Below are 19,677 nucleotides of genomic sequence, written 5' to 3'. Positions count from 1 at the left end.
TGATCCTTTTCCTTATTTTTTTTTTCTCACTAAGATCCTTGAAGTTCTCACTAAGTCCCTTGGAGGTCGCATAAAAATTCTTAAATAACTTATAACCATGGTTTTGAACTCTATATCCAATAGTTTGCTTTCTTCAATTTCTTTTATTTGTAACATGTTCCTTTGTCTCTGCATTTGGGCTGCATTCCTGTGTTTATTTCTATGTATTGGGTAGATCTATGTCTCCTTGAGTAGGTAGAGTGGCCTTGTATAGTAGGTGTTCTATAGGTCCCAGTGGCTTAGCCTCCCCAGTCACCTGAGCTGTGCACTCTAAGTGTGCCACTTTGTGGACTGTGTGCACAGTCTTGTTGTAGTTGAGCCTTGATTGCTGTTGGTGTCACTGGGGGGAATTGACCTCCAGGCCAATTGGCTGTGAGGACCAGCTGTGACTACAGTGGGAGAGCTACTGTGCAGGAGACACCTCTATGGAGCAGAACTTTCTTCAGTGGGGTTTTGGTGCTCACTGAATCTTTCCCTTGAGTGTGTCGCTTATGGATGTGTAGAGTTGTAATCTGGTGTGGTCTGACACTGTCCACCAGGTGCACTGGCTCTTGGGTCTCCAGGGAGGTCAAAGTCAGCAACTGCCTGGGGCCACCCAGCAGGAGCAACAGAGAGATCTGCAGATTCCTCCCATTTGTATCGGTTTTGGAAGAGCCCAGGAGAGGCCCAGCTGTGAAGCAAGACAGGCTGGTGCTAATGCTGAGTCTTAGGCCTTTTATTGATAGGGTTGGGGCTCCCTGACCAAGCCACAGCTTGTTTGAGAATTTTAACAAAGTCTGAAGCACAAGCATGGAGAGGCCATTCATATGGAAAAGCCACTGCACACAGCTTGGGTGGGTCTGCAAATTGGATGGGGTGAGGTCTCAGGGAATCCCCAAGGCTGTGCAAACAGTATGTTCCAAGCTGATAGAGACTCAGATATGGTTCCCAATCATCCCTGCAACCTGGGAAGTCCCAGCACAGGGACAATGACCCTTGCCAGCACCTCCGTTTGGGAGAAAGCTGCCCCTGAGTTCCTGCCCTGATTCCAGATAATCCAGTTCTTCCCCATATGTGTCTAGGTCCCCCAGAGCGTCACCCTGGTGCTGGAGCTCAGAGGAAGTGGAACCTTGTAAGTTCAGTTCATGCACCACCCCCTTAAAAAGGAACAGCTGGGCCTCCGGCAACCTCCTTGTCACTGAACCCCAATCTCCATTAGTTTTTACAGCCCGTAGTTTCTGGGACTTCTCTTCCCAGCTCCGAGAGCCTGGGCTGGGAGTCTGGTGTGGGGCTGGGACCCCTTGCTCCTCATGGGGGGCCTCTGCAGAGATGATCTCATTCCCGATTAAAATGGCAGCCCACGTGTGTGTCGGACCAGCCCGTTCTGCACCTCCACCCCTCCTACCATTCTCAATGTGCTTTCTTCTTTATTTCTCTAGTTGTAGGACTTCTCTTCAGCCAGCTTTCAAGTGGTTCTGGATGATGATTGTTCTGTATTTTAGTTGTAATTTCGATGTGGTTGTGGGAGGTGGCAAGTACCAGCGTTTACCTATGCCACCATCTTGGTTCTCCTCCACAGTCTTTATTGCAATGCCACCTCCAAGTAAGGCCTGGCTTACTACCATATCCAAGTTGCCCAACACTTCCAATCTCTCTCCTGTGTTATTTTTTTCTCCTTAGTATTTAAATAACACTCATATGTACACTATATTTCATTTATCTATTTTTTCTTGGCTGTCTCCCCTCCACTGAAGTCTAAGTTCCATGGAGCAGGTATTTTTGTCAGTTTTGTTCACTGTTAGGCCCCTAACCAAAACAGTGCCTAACATATAGTAGGTGCTCAATAAATGCTTACTAAATGAGTGGACAGATGAATAGAAAAATAAGTTGAGGACATGACATGAATTGGGAAAATTCACAAATAAAGAAAGTGAAATGGCCAGCAAGCACACACAAATATGCTCAAGCTCATTAGTAGTCGAAGAAATGGAAAATATGATCAGTTTACCTATCAGATTGGCAGGGATTTAAGTGATTGTGCATGCCCTCTGACCCAGACAGTCCACTACCAGAAACATTCCTGGAGGACCCAGAACACAAGTGCACACATATGTATGAACTGGGAGATTCCCTGAGTTTTCTGTATAGCCAAACACTGGACACTATCTAAACAGCTACCAACAGGATTAATAATGGATTCATAATTTAAAGGCCATCCAATCAATGGGCATAAAACGATAGTTAAGAACTCTGGATTGAGCTACACAATATTTGAAAGTAAAAAAACATCAAGTGACAGAGCAAGTATAAATAGCATGAGCCCATGTTTTTCCTTTTAAAATATGTTTATAAGTGCATAGAATGAAATCTAGAAGGATATCTATCAAACTAGTTAGCAGTATTTAGCCCTAGGAAGGAAGAGCTTGAACAGCATGCTTGAAATATTCCTGGATTGTTAGATACGTAGATAGATAACATAAAGAAAATATTACCTTAACAGTCAGAAATATAACTTGGCTTACAGAGGAAACACTTCCTGTGTCTCTCCAATGTTGAGGATGCAGAAATAGGACACTCCAAGCCCTTCATTATCTGACCCTATCTTAGCCCTGTTACTTCTAGCTCTACCTCCACACCCCTAACCACTCTGGGAGATCAGTAAGCTCGGCGACCCCTGGCTCTAGGACACCTGTCATAGGCACTGGAGATCACTCATCTGAGGGGGTCAAGGTGGGCCCAGCAGGAAGGACTGACCAGAGGAGGAGGGGGACTGGGACATCAGCCCTCACTAGGGTTGCCAGATTTAGCAAATAAAATTATATTTCCCATGCAGTATTTGGGATATACTTGTACTAAAAAAATGATTTGTTATCTGCCTGAATTTCCAATTTCACTGGACATTCTGTATTTTTTCTGGCAAACCTAGCCCACAACCCATCCCAGCCCTTGGGGCCCTTGGCCCTAAGCAGAAAGCGTCATCTGAAGTGTTCAGGAGCAGCAGAGAAACACCAAGTGGAAAGGTGATCTGGGCCATGCCTGGCATTGGGAAAAGTACCCCTGCCCTGGGGGAGTCCTGCAGAGAGCAGGACCTTCCAGGGTCTGAGCCATCACTCATGGAAACATCCACACCAGGTGAGTACAGTGACTCTGGCAGAAAAAGCCAGAGTGACCACAGGGAAGCCCCACAGATGCCACACCGCCCAGCCAAAGCACTTAGAAGGTGTGTGTATGCAGGTCCTGAACAAACTGCAGATAGTGAACATGTGAGATCAAACAGGTGCTGGCTGGGGAAATCATGTGTCCCAGGGCTGGCCTCTCAGTGCCCTGGGAGGTGCCTGGTGAGGATGGATAGCTGCTGAGGTGGCCTACTTTCTCAGGGGTCCAGGAGCTCCTCTCCAGGAGGCTCAGCTGTGCCCTACACACTACTGCCCCTGGAAGGGCTCACTCCATCCTCACTCCCAGGGCCCTCCCACTGGGCACAGAGGCATGAGGCAGGTGAGCCCACCTCGCTCTCCCCCTACCTGAGTCAGACGGTGCCAGGAGGCAAACAGACCAGCCTCTGGGGGCCCAGGGAGTGGCAGCCTGTCCATCGTTGTCCCAGCATGCACTGTGGGAAGGAGCAGGAAGATTAGTGTGGGCACAAATGGGGCTTCCATTACTCCAGGTGGGCTCACCTCTGAGCCATCACTCATGGAAAATAATTTAATATTATTATTAAATAATTTAGCATGGGAATAATTTAATATTGCTATTTGCCCTTTCTCTATAATAGAAGTGTCAGAGATGAAAGAAAATTAGTAAAATGTATATGAAAACCTTTCTCCTGTCAGAGTCTGGGGCACACCACGGGACCCAGAGTCAAGTCCCTGCCCACCCACATGCGCCTCAAAATCATGTGAGACCCAGACCTGGCCGGCCCCCGCCCCCTGCCCCATTGGGCTAGATCCAGACCCGGCCAGTCCCACCCTTGTCAAGCCCTGCTGGGCAGGGGACATAACCTCAGGTCCCCTGGCCCAGCACCAGGACAGGGGGCATGGCCTGAGGTCCCCCAGCCCAGACCAGGGCGGGGGGCATGCTTTGAGGTCCCCTGTCAAACCCCGCTGGGTGGGGAGCACGGCCTGAGGTCCCCTGTCAAGCCCCGCCAGGCAGGAGGGCACAGCCTCAGGTCCCCTGGCCTGGTGCCAAGGCAGGGGGTGTGGTCTGAGGTCCCCCAGCCTGGTGCCAAGGCAGGGGGTGTGGTCTGAGGTACCCCAGCCTGGTGCTGGGGTGGGGGATGTGGCCTGAGTTCCCCTGACCCAACACTGGGGGTGCACCTTGAGGTCCCCCGTCAAGCCCCGCTGGGTGGGCAGCACAGCCTGAGGTCCCCTATCAAGCCCAGCCAGGCAGAGGGGCGCAGCCTCAGGTCCCCTGGCCCGGTGCTGGGGCTGGGGGCGCAGCCTGAGGTCCCCCATCAAGCCCTACTAGGCGGGGGGTGCGGTCTGAGGTCCCCCAGCCTGGTGCCAGGTGGGGTGCGGCCTGAAGTCCCCTGTCAAGCCCCACCTGGTGGGGGGCGCAACCTGAGGTCCCCCAGCCTGGCGCTGGGGCGGGGGGAGCAGCCTGAGGTCCCCTAGCCCATCACCAGGATGGGAAGCGCACCTTGAGGTCCCCCGTCAAGCCCCGCTGGGCAGGGGGCATGGCCTCAGGTCCCCTGGCCTGGTGCCAGGGTGGGGGGCGTGGCCTGAGGTCCCCTGTCAAGCCCTACGGGGGGCGGCGCGGGGGCGTAGCTTCAGGTCCCTGCTGATTGCTCATTAAGGCTCCTTATGGGAACTTGGCTTCAGCTGTGGGTACAGCCATCTTTGTGATGGAGTGATGGTCAATTAGCATATTCCCTCTTTATTAGATAGGATAATGAAATCACAGGAAGAGAAACTAAAAAATCCCATTTACCATTGCACCAAAAAAATTAAGATACCTAGGAATAAACTTAACTAAGGAGGTAAAAAACCTCTACGTGGAAAACTACAGGACATTGAAAAAAGAGATAGAGGAATAAATAAACAAACGAAAGGATATACCGTATTCATGGATCATTAAAATGTGCATACTACCCAAAGCAATCTATGGACTCAAGGCAATTCCCATTAAAATAGCAATGGCATATTTCACAGACCTAGAACAAACTCTCCAAAAATTCATATGAAAAAAAAAAAAAAGGACCCCGAATAGCTGCAGCAATCCCGAGAAAGAAGAACAAAGTTGGAGGGAATCACAATACCAGATATCAAGCTATATTACAAAGCGACCGTTCTCAAAACTGCCTGGTACTGGCACAAGAACAGACATATAGACAAATGGAACAGAACAGAGAACCTAGAAATTGACCCAAGCCATTATGCTCAATTAATATTTGACAAAGGAGGCAAGAGCATACCATGGAGTCAAGACAGTCTCTTCAATAAATGGTGTTGGGAAAAATGGACAGATATATGCAAAAAAATGAAACTAGACCACCAACTTACACCCTACACAAAAATAAACTCAAAATGTATAAAGGACTTAAATGTAAGTCAGGATATAAAAAACATCTTACAAGAATCCATAGGCAGCAAAATATCAGACATATGTCATAGCAATATCTTTACCAATACAGCACCTAGGACAATGAATACTAAGGAGAAAATAAACAAATGGGACTACATCAAAATAAAAAGCTTCTGCACAGCAAAAGAATCCATCAACAAAACAACAAGAAAGCCCACTGCATGGGAGAACATATTTGCCAATGTTATCACCAATAGGGGTTTAATCTCCAAAATTTGTAGGGAACTCATACAACTTAACCAAAGGAAGATAAACAATCCAATCAAAAAATGAGCAAAGGATCTAAATAGACACTTTTTGGAAGAGGACATACAGAAGGCCAAGAGACATATGAAAACATGCTCAAAGTCACTAATCATCTGAGAGATGCAAATCAAAACAACAATAAGGTACCATCTCACATCTGTCAGAATTGTTATCATCAACAAATCAATAAACGACAAATGTTAGCAAGGATGTGAAGAAAAGGTAACCCTAGAACACCGCTAGTGGGAATGTAGACTGTTGCAACTGTTAAGGAAAACAGTATGGAGTTTCCTCAAAAAATTAAAAATGGAACTCCCATTTGACCCAGTAATCCCACTCCTAGGAATATGTCCCAAGAAATCAGAAACACCAATCAGAAAAGATATATGCACCCCTATGTGCATAACAGCACAATTTATAATAGCTAAGATTAGGAAACAGCCTAAGTGCCATCAGCAGATGAGTGAATTAAAAACTGTGGTACATCTACACAATGGAATACTATGCTGCTATAAAAAAGAAAGGGCTCTTCCCATTTTCAACAGCATGGATGAACCTGGAGAGCATTATGCTAAGCGAAATAAGCCAGTAGGAGAAGGATAAATATCATATGATCTCACTCATTTGTGGAATATAATGAACAACATAAACTGATGAACAAAAATAGATCCAGAGGCATAGAAGTATGAGATAGACTGTCCAATCTCAGAGAGAAGGTAGGAGAAGGGGGGAGTAAGAGATCAACCAAAGGACTTATATGCATGCATATAAGCATAACCCATGGGCACAGACAATAGGGGGGTGAGGGCATATGCTGTGGGGGGATGGGAATGGCCTGGGAGAGGTCAATGGGGGGAAAAGGAGACATATGTAATACTTTAAACAATAAAGAATTTAAATAAAAAATTAGTTGAAAAAAATGTCAATACTATCCAAGGCAATCTATAGATCCAGTGTCATCTCTATTAAAATGCCAAGACCATATTTCACAGATCTAGAACAAATACTCCAAAAGTTTATATGGAACCAAAAATGACTCCAAATACCTACAGCAATATTGAGAAAGAAGAACAATGTTGGAGGAATTACAATACCAGTTAAGTTATAATACAAAGCCACCATAATCAAAACAGCCTGGTACTGGCACAAGAACAGGCATACAGATCAATGGAACACAAGAGACCCCAGAAATTGACCAAAGCCATTATTCTCAATTAATACTTGACAAAGGAGGCAAGAACATACCATGGAGTCAAGACAATCTCTTTAATAAATAGTGTTGGAAAAATTGGACAGGTATATGCAAAAAAAAAATGAAACTAGACCACCAAATTACACTATATACAAGAATAAACTCAAAATGGATAAAAGACTTAAATGAAAGTCAGGAAGCCATAAAAATCCTAGAAGAAACCAGAGGCAGCAAAATCTCAGACATCTCTTATAGCAATATATTTGTGGATACATCTCCTAGAGCAAAGGAAACTAAAGAGAAAATAAACAAATGGGACTACATTAAAATAAAAAGCTTCTGCATAGGAAAAGAAACCAACATCAAAATGAAAAGGGGACCCACTGTATGGGAGAATATATTTGCCAATGATACATCTGATAAAGGGTTGATCTCCAAAATCTATAGGGAACTCATACAACTTAACAAAAGGAAGGCAAACCATCCAATTAAAAAATGTGTAAAGGACCTAAATAGGCACTTCTCCAAAGTAGACATACAGATGGCCAAGAGACATATGAAAAAATGCTCAAAGTCACTGATCATCAGAGAGATGCAAATTAAAACGACAATGAGGTATCATCTCACACCTGTCAGAATGGCTACCATCAACAAATCAACAAATGACAAGTGCTGGCGAGGATGTGGAGAAAAAGGGAACCCTAGTACACTGATGGTGGGAATGTAGACTGGTGTAACCATTATGGAAAACAGTATGGAGTTTCCTCAAAAAATTAAAAACGGAACTGACATTTGACCCAGTCATTCCAATTCTACAATATATCCTAAGAAACCCGAAACACCAACCAGAAAGAATGTATGCACCCTTATGTTCATAGCAGCACAATTTACAATAGCTAAGATCTGGAAACAATGCCCATCAGTAGATGAGTGGATAAAAAAAGCTGTGGTACATTTATACCATGGAATACTATGCAGCTGTAAAAAAGAAGGATCTCTTACCCTTTGAGACAACATGGAATGAGAGTATTATGCTAAGAGAAATAAGCCAGTCAGAGTAAGACTAGTATCACATGATCTCACTTATATGTGGAATCTAATGAACAAAATAAACTGATGAATAAAATAGATCCAGAGACATAGGAGCATAGAACAGACTGCAGAATATCAGAGGGAAGGCAGGTGAGGGTGGGAGGTGGGAAGTGATCAACCCAAGAAATGGTATGCATATATGTATAACCTATGGACACAGAAAATAGGGTGGTGAAGTCCAGGGGTAAAGGGTGGGGGCAGGCTAGCATGTGTCAATCGGGGGAAAAAGAGACATATGTAGTACTTTCAACAATAAATATTTTTTAACAACAACAACAAAAAATAACAATAAAGGAGTATGACTGATACAGTGCAACTGTAAACAAAATACTGCAAAGAAATGGGCAAAAACTGCTCCATTTTTCCCCCCAGGAGGATTTATTTACTTGGCAATTTATTTTGATGAAGAGAAATCCATATGGTGAGTTCGGTGATTTCTGTGAAGGGTTTTTTGTTTTTATTTTTGTTTTGGCATAGAGACCATTTAAATTGGGTACAAACCTGAAGCTTTAACCCAGTTTGGACACCTTGCACCCATCCTCATGGCTACAGGATTTGGTTAGATGTGTTCGTGGAAAAGAACTGTGCCCAGGATGCCGGGAGCCAATTCCAGCATGTCATAATTACAAGAGTTTTATCAAAAGGTTGATGAAACTTGGGGGCTCAACAAGGGCTGAGTCACATATGTAATTAATTACCTGTTGGATTAGCTAAAAGGCACTTCCCCAAACCTGAATAGGATGATTGTCAGCTGCCTGACAGCTCAGGGCATCTTAATCTACATGTTATTGCCTCCTGTTGGCCAAACACCTGAACAGCTGTAGGCTATTCCCCAATCTGACAATGCTTCTGTACCCTACCCTTTGAAGTGTATTATCTCCACCTTGCCTTAGGACAACTTGTGTTAATAAAAAGCACGGGGTCCTGAGACAAGGAGAACTAAGAACTAAGAACTTGGAGTCTTTAGCTCCTTTATCTGAAGCTCCTCTGACCCCCAATGCCTTTCAAAACTATCTTTTGTCTTTGGACTTCTACTTAATCTATGCACAGCCTTTCTCCAGATTGCTGAACCCTTTGTAATGCTGGGGGAAAAAACCCAGCACCAGTATTTGCTGTGTTTCCTGCTTTTGTTTTCTATGGGCAATTTTCCAGCTAGTGATGCTGAGAATTACCCTTCTTGGGGTCTGGGGTCTAGAGCTGGGTTATGGCTAAAGTACACTTGAGCATTTCCACTCAGGAAGGAAGGGGTTTTAGATTTGAACATTATAGTTCGGTTCTCAGAGCTGAGCAATGTCAGGATGAACATGCTGGCTAGTAGAAATGTCTGACTAGGAGTGCTTGGGGGGTGGGGATGATTACTGAAAGCAACATGGATCATTTCCCCTGAATGGATTTTGCTGACTGATTGGGCTTTAACCCTTTGCACTCACTTGCTTTTTTCTCGATTCCTTTATTCTAATGCTAACCGTGTTGAGTCACACTCGACATCCAAGTGCAAAAGGTTAATTCACTGGGTTTGGGGGCTGAAAACAGAGGACATAGGTTCAAAGGCAAATGTTGAAAGAAGTTTCTGTGAGGAATTGAGGAACATAGGAGTGAAGTGACAAGTGGAAGAAGAATGGAGGAGGACAGGGTAGGCAAAGAGGCACAGACAGGAGGTGAGGGTGAGTGCCATCACCATCATGGTCATCATCACAATCATCACAGACACTTGGCCCTCACTGGGTAAGCACTTCACGTGTACTAACAAAATGATTTCCCTCCAAAGCCCTATGAGGTGGATACTGTTATTGTCTCCATTTTCAGGATGAAAAAACTGAGGCACTGGATGGTAGATAACTTGCCTTGTAAGAAATGGGCTGCATTTCAAACCCAGGCAGTCTGGCTCCAGCACTCATCCAAAGAGTCCATGATGAAACTGGGTTGATCAGGTTAGAAATGCATGAAAGGCTCCTCAATGCCATAGGTGGAAATTCTGTTCAAGTTGGTGAAAAAAAAATGATTTCTGTCATTTACTAGTTCTATGGCCTTGAGCAAGTTACTTCACCTCTCTGAGTCTGGTTCCTTACCTGTAAAACACACTTCATGTGGTAGTAGAGCTTGTAGGGCTTATGTGTGCAGGCACACATGTTGTGCCTGGTACAGTACTTGGTAGAGAGCAGAAACTCCACAAAACATAGACCCTCACCCACTGTGAAGCCACAGCATAGATGCACTAATCTCCAGAACTTCTAAGCATGTACATGTGGGCATGCCTGTGTCCATGTGTACACGTATACCCGACAAGGTGAACATTCATGTGCAACTCCATGCACTTCCCTCCTTAGTCCTGCCCCCCCTCCCCCAGGGTGGTGGTGGCATCAGCTATGCTGTCCCCATCCAAACACCCAGGCATCACTCCAGAGTCCTTTCTCTTTCCCTCTCTTACCTTCACATCCCATCACCATGGACAGCCAGTTCATGAGTATTTCTCAAACTCACCTTCTTCTAAATTTTCCCCAACCCACCCCAGCACAAAGTTCTCAGCTGCCTCCTTGTCCTCTGGCTTGCAGTCGCCCCCTCCTCCCTCCTCTCACCCTCCACACAGTGGGAATCAGATGACCTTTTCCAGTCACAAATCTGACTTCATCCCCACTCTGATTAAAATCCTTCCAGGAAGCCTGGCAGATCAAGATGTGAAATTCAGAAGCCCCGAGGAGGAACCTGATAGATTTCACTGAATAAAGATCTAAAGCTTCTATATGGCAAAGATACCATAAACATAGGTAAAAAGACAAATGGCAGACTAAGGAAAATATTTCCAACACAAAACAGAAGTTTTAAAATTTTTGATATACTAAAAGCACCTTTATAACAATAAGAAAAAGGCAAAAATAAAAGAAAAATGGGCAAAAGATATGAATAGTCAATTCATAGAGGAGGAAATACAACTGACCAGTAACTGCATAAAAAAATGCTCAGCCTCGCTGGGGAGAAGGAAAGTGAGAGTTGAAACAAATGACATGCTTTCCTGGATTGGCAAAAATTAAAAAGAGTGATAATGTTCACTGCAGGGTGGGAGTCTAAAATGGCCCAACCTTTTGGAAAAGCAATGTAGCATTACCTACCAAAATTTAATAAATAAACCCTTGCCCTGGCAATCCCACATCTAAAAGTCTCTCCCACAGAAAGGCTTACACATGTCAGCAAGATATATATACAAGACCATTCTCTGAAGCATTATTGCAAAAGTGAAAAATAGAAGACAACCTAAATATCCATCAACCCAGGACTAGTTACATAAATTATGCTATGTGCAAACAATGGAATATTAGGCAACAATTTTTAAAAAGCACAGTAGATCTATATGCTGTGACACTGACAGATGCCCACAAATACAATGCCACATGAAAAAATAGAAGTTGTGGGACAATGTGCATAACATGATTCTATTTCTTTTTTTTTTTAATAAAAATACAATTGAATATGCTTCTAAAGGCAAAGAAAAAGTTCTGGAAGGAGGTACACCAGACCAACAATAGTGGGACCTTGACAAAATGAAATTTAAGGGCAAAGAGAACTTTCCTACTTAATAGGACACACATCTATATATACTGTTTCAATATTTTCTCATGAGCAAATATTGCTTTTATGGTAAAAAACAAAAGAAAAAATACCCAATTCCATGGCCACTCACAGGCTGCAGGACCAAGTCCAAACTCTTCAGTGTGGCACCCAAGATCCCTCAGGACGCAGCCCTGTGTTCCATCAGCCTATGGTAACCCCTCATCCCATTCTTACCTAAGTCTAGACATGCCCAGTTCCCTTACCTGTCCCCCTAACTGCCCCTGGGCCTTTGTCTATGTGGTTCCCTCTTTCAAGATTTCCTTTCCTATCTCCTATGTCTCGTATCTTAAGTTGTTGTTCATGTGTCCTCACCTAGAAACTCTGCATGAACATCTCCCACACTCTGCCTTCATATTTGCTCCTATAGCCATGTTGGCGACAGCCAACATTCAGGGAGCACACCATGTGTCTATGTTTTGACTTGTTCAATCCTCATAGCAACCCTAGGAAGGTTTGTTATCCCCTCATTTAACAGGTGAGTAAACTGAGGCACAGAGAGGTTACCTGACTTACGCAAAGTCACGCAGCTAGGAATCTGCAGAGCCAGCCGTTAAGTGAAGTCAGGCAGAGTGCCCATGCAGCCCTCCCTCAGATCTCAGCACACAGGGCTGGATTGCCCTGATACCCCTACTTGCCAAGCTTCAGGACCTGCCTGTAAGTCCCAAGGATGGTGTTTACCTTGTTCCTGCCCCTAGAACCTGGGCAGGTGGGGAATGTGCACAGGGAGCTCGGCTAGGATCAGAAACCAGCTCTCACCTCTACCCGGCAAGGGTTAAAGTAAGCAGCTGGTCTCCTCAGGGGCTGGGGTGAGGGAAAGGGTAAGGCCAGCTGACCCAGGACTACTGAGGAAAGTAGTTGTGGAGGATCAGCCCCTCCAAGGCAAGGATCCTAGAGACTTCCAACACACCTACTGTGTGCTAGGCCCTAGGGTTAATTGGCCTGGAAATCAGAGGCCAGGAGACAACCCTGTCCTCCAGACAGCTGCAGGGTCAAAGGGCGGAGCCTAAGATGGGGACAGGCAAAGAGCTGTAGGATGGTGCTCAGGGGATGTGGGGCCTGGCTTCCAATCGGGGTGAGGGCAGACAGGATCTCCATAAAGGAGGTGGCATTTGACTGTTGGTAGGAATGCAAACTGATGCAACTACTATGGAAAACAGTATGGAGGTTCCTAAAAAATTAAAAATGAAATTGCCTTATGACCCAGATATTCCATTTCTGGGAATATATTTTTAAAATCTAAAACACTAATTCGAAAGAATAGATGCACCCTATGTGCACTGCAGTATTATTTACAACAACCAAGATATGGAAGCAGTCCAAGTGCCACTCAATAGATGAGTGGATAAAAAGCTGTGGTACATACTAGTATATACAATGGAATTCTACTCAGCCATTAAAAAAAAAAAAGAATGAGTTCAGCTGGTTGTGACTCAGTGGTTGAGCATCAATACATGAACCAGGAGGTCAAGGTTCAATTCTCAGTCAGGGCACATGCTTGGGTTGAAGGGCTTAATCCCCAGTAGGGGCACGCAGGAGGCAGCCGATCAATGATTCTCTCTCATCATTGATGTTTCTCTCTCCCTCTCCCTTCCTCTCTCTGAAATCAATAAAAACATTTTTTTAAAAAAAAGAATGAAATCTTATCCTTTGCAACAGCATAGATGGATCTAGGGGGTATTGTGCTAAGTGAAATGAAGCAGGCAGAGAAAGATTTCACTTATATGTGGAATCTGAAGAACAAAAATATCTAAAGAACAAAATAAGCCTACAAAATAGGAACAGAATCATAGATACAGAAAACAGACTGACAGTTGTCAGAGGGGAAGGGGGTTGGGTAAAAAAGGTGAAAAGATTAAGTACAATTTGGTAGTTACAGAATAGTCACAGAAATGTAAATTACAGCATAAGGACTATAGTCAATAATATCACAATAACTACTAGTATGTATGGGGCCAGGTGGGTATTTGAAACACTCTGTGAAGTACATGATTTTCTAACTACTATGCTGTACATCTTAAACTAATAGAATAATATTGAATGTAAACTGTAATTGAAAAAATTTAAAAAAGGAAGTGGCATTTGGGCCAGCCTAGAAAGATGAGGAGGATCTGGGCAGATGGAGTTGGGAAAGGGAGCTCCAGGGATCTGGAACAGTTTGAGCAAGAGCCTGAGAGTGGGAACGTGTGGTGAGTATAGGCGAGGAGTCATCGGTTTTGGCTGGAGCGCAAGGCAAGTAGGGAAGCAGCAGTGGATTGGGGGAGGTTGCTGGAAGCCCTCGGAAGGGGAGCTGCTCACAGGCAAGGAGGAGGCAATCCTGGCAATATGAGCTTGTCAGGCAACCCCCCGAGCAGTTACTTAGCTGTGTGACTGTGGCCTAGTTCCTGACCTTGGTTCCCTCACTTGCAAAAAATAATGTGCCTTCCACAGTGATTTGCAGTTCCTGGAACTCAGGGATGGGGGATGGACACATCTGGGGGCACAGTGCCCAAAGAGACAGGGGTGGCTCCCTGAGGACATCTGCCAGTACAGTGTAAGTTTGTGTGCACATGTCCCTACAAGGCCTCTCCTACAATCCTTTTGTTTAAAGTGTACATTCAAGATAATGTGATTTCAGACTCTTCACCTTAAAGAGGTAAGAGAGGAAGAGCCCCATGATCTTGAGTGGGTCCTTGCCTTTCTCAGGGCCTCAATTTCCCCACGTGGGTGGTTTCTCTAGGTCTGGTTATTCAGAAAGGGCTGGGCCATGGAAGGAAGGAAATGGAGTGGGGGAGTGGAAATCCAAAGGAGTGGGATCCGTGGAGGGGTGGGAATGAAGGAAGCCAAAGACCCTTCTTCCTGGGGCTAGTCCCCTACCCAGTCAGAGCTCCCCACATCTCCCCCACTCCAAGGACCCCAGTTGGGGTTGGAAGCCCTGGATACCTGTCTGACTTGCCCCAAGCTCAAATCTCCCACCCCTCAGTGCCTGGGCTCTGTTCACCAGATGGGGGGTGGAGAGTCAGAAGAAGAGCCCCACCACCCAGGGCAAGTTCACTGGAGGGAAGAGCAGTGTGCAGACTGGGAACACGCCTCACCAGGGTGCTACAGATGAGTAGGGTCAGGCAAGTCCCTCACGTCTCCATTTCCTCTTCTGTGAAATGGAGGAAACACACCTTTCTTATGAGGTAATATCATCAGCCGGTCCTGGCACACCATCAAACCCCACAGGTGAGTCCTTTTGTTCACCAGGAGCTGAGGGTGCCCTGGGGGAGTCACAACCAGTTCTGGGGAGGGGATCACTTACCCTAGCCTCCCCACCCCTCCATGGGTGCCATCCACCTTATCTCTCACCTCATCAAGACCCAGAGACCTACTGGCAACCTCCTCACTGGACTGCCTCCAGCCCCTCCCCGCCCACCTGCTGCCAGAGGAATGCTCCAAGTGCAAATTCACAGCCTCCCAGCCACTGGGCCTCCTGCACCTCATCTCTGATCACTAGGCTGGCATTGCTGTTTGCTTGTCACCTCCCCCACCAGTCCTGTGGGCAGGGACCATGTCTGATTCATCTCATCCATTCCAGAGTTTGAGGCCTGGCACAGGAGTCTCACCCACAGGCAGTAGAACTGGCAGTGTGGATGGAAAAACAGGGCCATTCACCCCTTCTGCCGGACACCTGTTTCTCTGTTGACATATCCAAGACAATGCTAGGCTCGATGTGGGCCTGGGATCAGGGCCAGTATGGGACCAGGAACAAGGTTCAGTCTGTCCAGGATCAGGGCTCAGTGTGGGGCTGGGGTCAGAGCTCAATGAAGGAAGTTTTCTGCTTCCCTTCCCCTCAAGGCTCAGGAATCTCCCCAGCCTTACCCATTGCTTTGAAAACAAATATCCTACCTCTGGGGTGCCAGGGCCTGTCTTTGGGTCCCCAATATTCTCACCCTCTACGCTGGTAAGGCCTATCCCATGCTCCACTCCATACAGCTATGCTGGGATCCCCACAATCACTTTGTCCCAGTCATATGACCTCAGCAGAGGTGGCTCAAGGTGGGAAGTGCCTTCTTGTATCCCTAGCTGGCCTTCAGAAACACAGCAAGGATGGCCAGCTTTGTGGCATGGATGCGTTCCCAAGCCAAGGAGAAGTAGTTTGTGGGTTACCTCAGGTTTTTCTATTATCCACCCCACCGACCCCACTCCATTAGCCCAGGTAATCTAGTGTCAATGGAGGTAAACCCAAGTTTAGCTGAACATGCAGGTGAAGGTATAAGCTGGCACGTGGCAATGAGATATGCCAACCAAATTCCTACTCCTGTCAAAGTGCCTGGAATCCTTCCTTAGTGCTCTTTGCTCTAAGCCACCCTTGATGACCCTGCTCTGAAACCTCCATCCTGGATCTAGCCCAGGCCTGGCACTCACAGGGCTCAGAAATGGGAGCTGAATCAGAGATTGGCCTGAGTAGGCACCAGAGCTGGGCTTACTTCTGAGAGTGTCAGTGACAGGGCGAAAGGCTGCACCATGCCTCAGCCCCCACCCATCCAGCCAAGTCTCCCACTGTCTCTGCCTGCTACTCTCAAGCAGAGGGTCAAGTTGGTTTGCTGGCAAGACACATGATTATCATTTTAATTAATTAAAGAAAAATCTAATCACTGCATTAAACTTCTCATTACTCCACTTGAATACCCATTAAATAAATTTAATTATCAGAGCACTAGGTTTTCCAGCCTCTTCCATTAGCTCCTGATCAGATGGGGAGAGGAGAGGGAAGCAGGTGGGAAGCAGAACAATGCCATTCCTGACTTATGGAGGGCAGGGTGGCCATTATCGTGGGGCCACCATGTTCAGGCTTTGGTGTCTCCCTGGAAAAAGGCTTGACTCTGGGCTTGACCCTCCCTCCCCCTGCCAGACCAGTTGCCCCTAGGAAAGGGAAGGCCTAGCATTTGGCTATAGTTGGTGCTGAATGGTTCATTATGACCACTCTTGGTTATTTGTACCCACCTCATTCTAAAAGAGTTTGATGTTGCTGAGAACAGCACAAGCCAAAAAATAAGAAGAAAACAGAACAAGAAAAAAAAAAAAACAAGAGAGAAAAGGATAAAGACAGAGGCAGATCATTGAGCAACTGCATGTCATGGCATCCTGAGTACTAATTAGAAACAGGCCACAAGCCAGCTATGAGTTTCCTAGCAGCCAAGGCAAAGAAAGCAGTGCCCTTTGGCACTGATGCAATAGCCAATAGAGTATAGAGTATTCATGAGAAAATACACACTGAGCTTTGGCCTTTCCATCTGTAAAAAGGTGGAGCTAGAGGATGGACTGAAGGAGATATCCACTGGCTGAAGTAGTCAGCAGAGGCTCCCTAGAGGAGAACCCTAAACAGGGCCTTGAAAAAGAGCATGATGCAGACTCTAATACTCATTTGTTATTTGCCTCCCCCAGTTGGAGGCATCTCCTTCCTGCCAGCAGGACTGTACACTTCCTTTAGGAAACACCCTCCCTTCATTCCTGGTCACACAGTGGGGAAGGCTAGACCCTGCCCCCAAACCCATCTATGCTTCCAAGCCCTGTGGACCCAGGTAAAGGGTCAAGATTATCCAAATCTTGCCAATAGGGCACAAGAGATCAACTCCAGGTTTAAATCTGGGGTTTCAGTGGAGACAAAATCAGGAAAGCAGATTTTATCTCTACCCCAACCCCAGATTTAAACCTGGAAGGAGGTTGCCCCGGAAATTGCTGGCAGACATCTTGTGACTGTATCTTGTGAAATGCCATTAGGAATAGAGCCATCACCAAGGAAGAGAAACAGAGGAATACAGACAGATCCTGGTCACATTGTTTAAGCCACTGGATCAAACCCTGGCTGAAGTCCATCCTATCTCTGGACACTTTGGTTACATGAGCTGACCATTTCATTTATTGAAATAGATTTTTTGTTACTTGCAACCAAGGGGATCCTGACAGATAGTGTTCATAAAGGGAAGGCTCAGGTATCCCTAGGAGCCAGGGAGTAGGCAGGGTGGGGATGCCAGCTATTGTGGCTGCTACTGGGCCCCACTGAGTCCTGAAGCTTGAGGAGTCCCTTTGATCCAGGCCGGGGTACAGAGGAAGCTTGGAAGCTGGTCCAGGGGCTGGACAGGGCCAGCATGCTGGAATGCCAGTGGGAGGCTATGTGGCCCCAAAGACTTAGGGCAGATAAGACATGGCCTTGGGATCCCTAGAAAACAAAAGCAAGAGGGAGCATTTCTTCGAATCTTATTTTCCCCATTTACTGCCCCTTCCCACAGGCCCCTCCTCTCCCCCTGGAGAATCTCCAGGTTGCAGAAAAGCATCTGCAGAGGTCTGTCCTCTGAAGAGAAGAGAGGGTTGGGGGAAGGTGCCGCTGGAATCCATGTGCTGTTGCTAGAATGTGTGAGTTTGGTGGTGGGGAGGGTGTGGAGGAGCTTCACCCTCAAGTGTGGAGACTCGTTTCTCACAGTTCCTCCCCCAGTGAGTGCCCAGAACTAAGCCTAGGGGCTGGGGCAGCCAGAGTGGGACGAGGTGAGTGAGGTAGCCATCTTGTTTAATCTCTAATCTAGACTTATAAAACAATGCTAGAGAGGATATTGTTTAACCCAAGGGAACAGGTGGTGGTGTCTCCGGCATGGGCAGAGAGCCGTGTAACACTTTCAAGGGCCCTCCCGTCTGAGGAAACAGGAGACCACCTACTCTGCCTTTAAGCCATCTTCCCGTGGGCACCATCCCTGGGCGGAGGCCACCCTAGCAGGGCTCACACTCTTCCCCAATCTCTCTCTGGAGCCAAGCTGGAAACTTTGGGCAGAGCAACAGGGTGTAGCCTTTTCAGATTCAAAACACTCCCAGAGTCCTGGTCTTTATAAAGTCACTTAGCCTCTTTAGATACTTAATGAGTCCTCTGAGCTCAGGGCTGCTCACCTTACTCTTGGCCATTTCAATGCATGATGACAGAGATAACGAATCACAACACTGTAAGGCTGACTGGCTTTCTAGAAATGCCTCTAGACAGGCCCAGTCCAACAGAGCTTCTGCAATGATGGTATGTTCTATGCCTGTGTTGCTGAATGTGGTAGCCATTAGCCACAACTGGGTATTAAAATGTGGATAGCATGACTAAAAAATTAATTATTTTATTTTATTAATTTACTTTTAAATTGAAATAGCCACATGTGGCTAGTGGCTACCATAATGGAAAACACTGCTCTGGACCAACCCTTGCCCAGTCCTGGTCACAGTATGTGGAGAAAACTGAGGTCCAGAGAGGGGAAGGAATTTGCCTAAGGTCATACAGCAAGAGCATGGTAAGGGCAAACCTAGAATCTAGTTCATCTACCTCCTAGTCCAAACTCTCCACAGCACCAACTCTGTGCTGCTCATGGTGGCCTCGTGTTCTCCCATCATGCTCAGCACTGTCCAACTAGATGCCTTGCTTTTCCTATCATGCTTAGAACTGCACGTCTTGCTGCCCCCCTACCCATTCTGCTGCTTCTGTGGCAGTGTATCAGACCACGTCTGAAGGAACCTCTTTCTCCCAGCCACTGCTGCTGGCCTGTCCCTCAGTCCCCCAGCAAAGCAACCTCAATGAATATTCCTGAGGTTGCCTAGGGAAATCAACCATTAGAGGGGAACTGCTCTGGGCACAGAGCTGTTCACTGCAGGGTTATTTATAACAGGAAGGTGCTGAAAACTGCCTAAACATCCCACAATAGAGATGGCAAAGTATATCATGCATGACACCTCTGCTTGATGGAATATTACACAGCATGTTTACCTAACAATTGAAGTAGATGAGGGTGGGAGCTGGGTTGCCATGGTGTACATGGCTCTATGCTCACTGAGCCCATTCACATCCGTTACCCATAGCATTGCCAGGTTCAGATTATATAACCATTCTACAGATGGAGGAACTGAGGCTTAGGGAAGCCACATACATATCCCTGGTTACATGGGGAGTAAGGACAGAG

General features: G+C 46.2%; 1 protein-coding gene across 1 annotated transcript in view; it reads right to left on the bottom strand.

Annotated features, from left to right (window-relative positions):
- Positions 1-19,677, bottom strand: part of LINGO1 (leucine rich repeat and Ig domain containing 1) — a 225,741-nt gene that overhangs the window by 66,773 nt on the left and 139,291 nt on the right. Inside the window, exon 3 of the mRNA XM_079769708.1 lies at positions 3,540-3,625. Coding sequence (XP_079625834.1) covers positions 3,540-3,608 — 69 coding nt within the window. The 5' untranslated portion in view covers positions 3,609-3,625. The remainder of the gene's footprint in view (positions 1-3,539; positions 3,626-19,677) is intronic.

This window comes from Cnephaeus nilssonii (genome assembly GCF_951640355.1).
Source record: "Cnephaeus nilssonii genome assembly, chromosome: 4".
Taxonomy (NCBI): domain Eukaryota; kingdom Metazoa; phylum Chordata; class Mammalia; order Chiroptera; family Vespertilionidae; genus Cnephaeus; species Cnephaeus nilssonii.
Note: the sequence above shows the minus strand (reverse complement) of the source record. Positions and strands in the feature narration are given on the sequence as shown.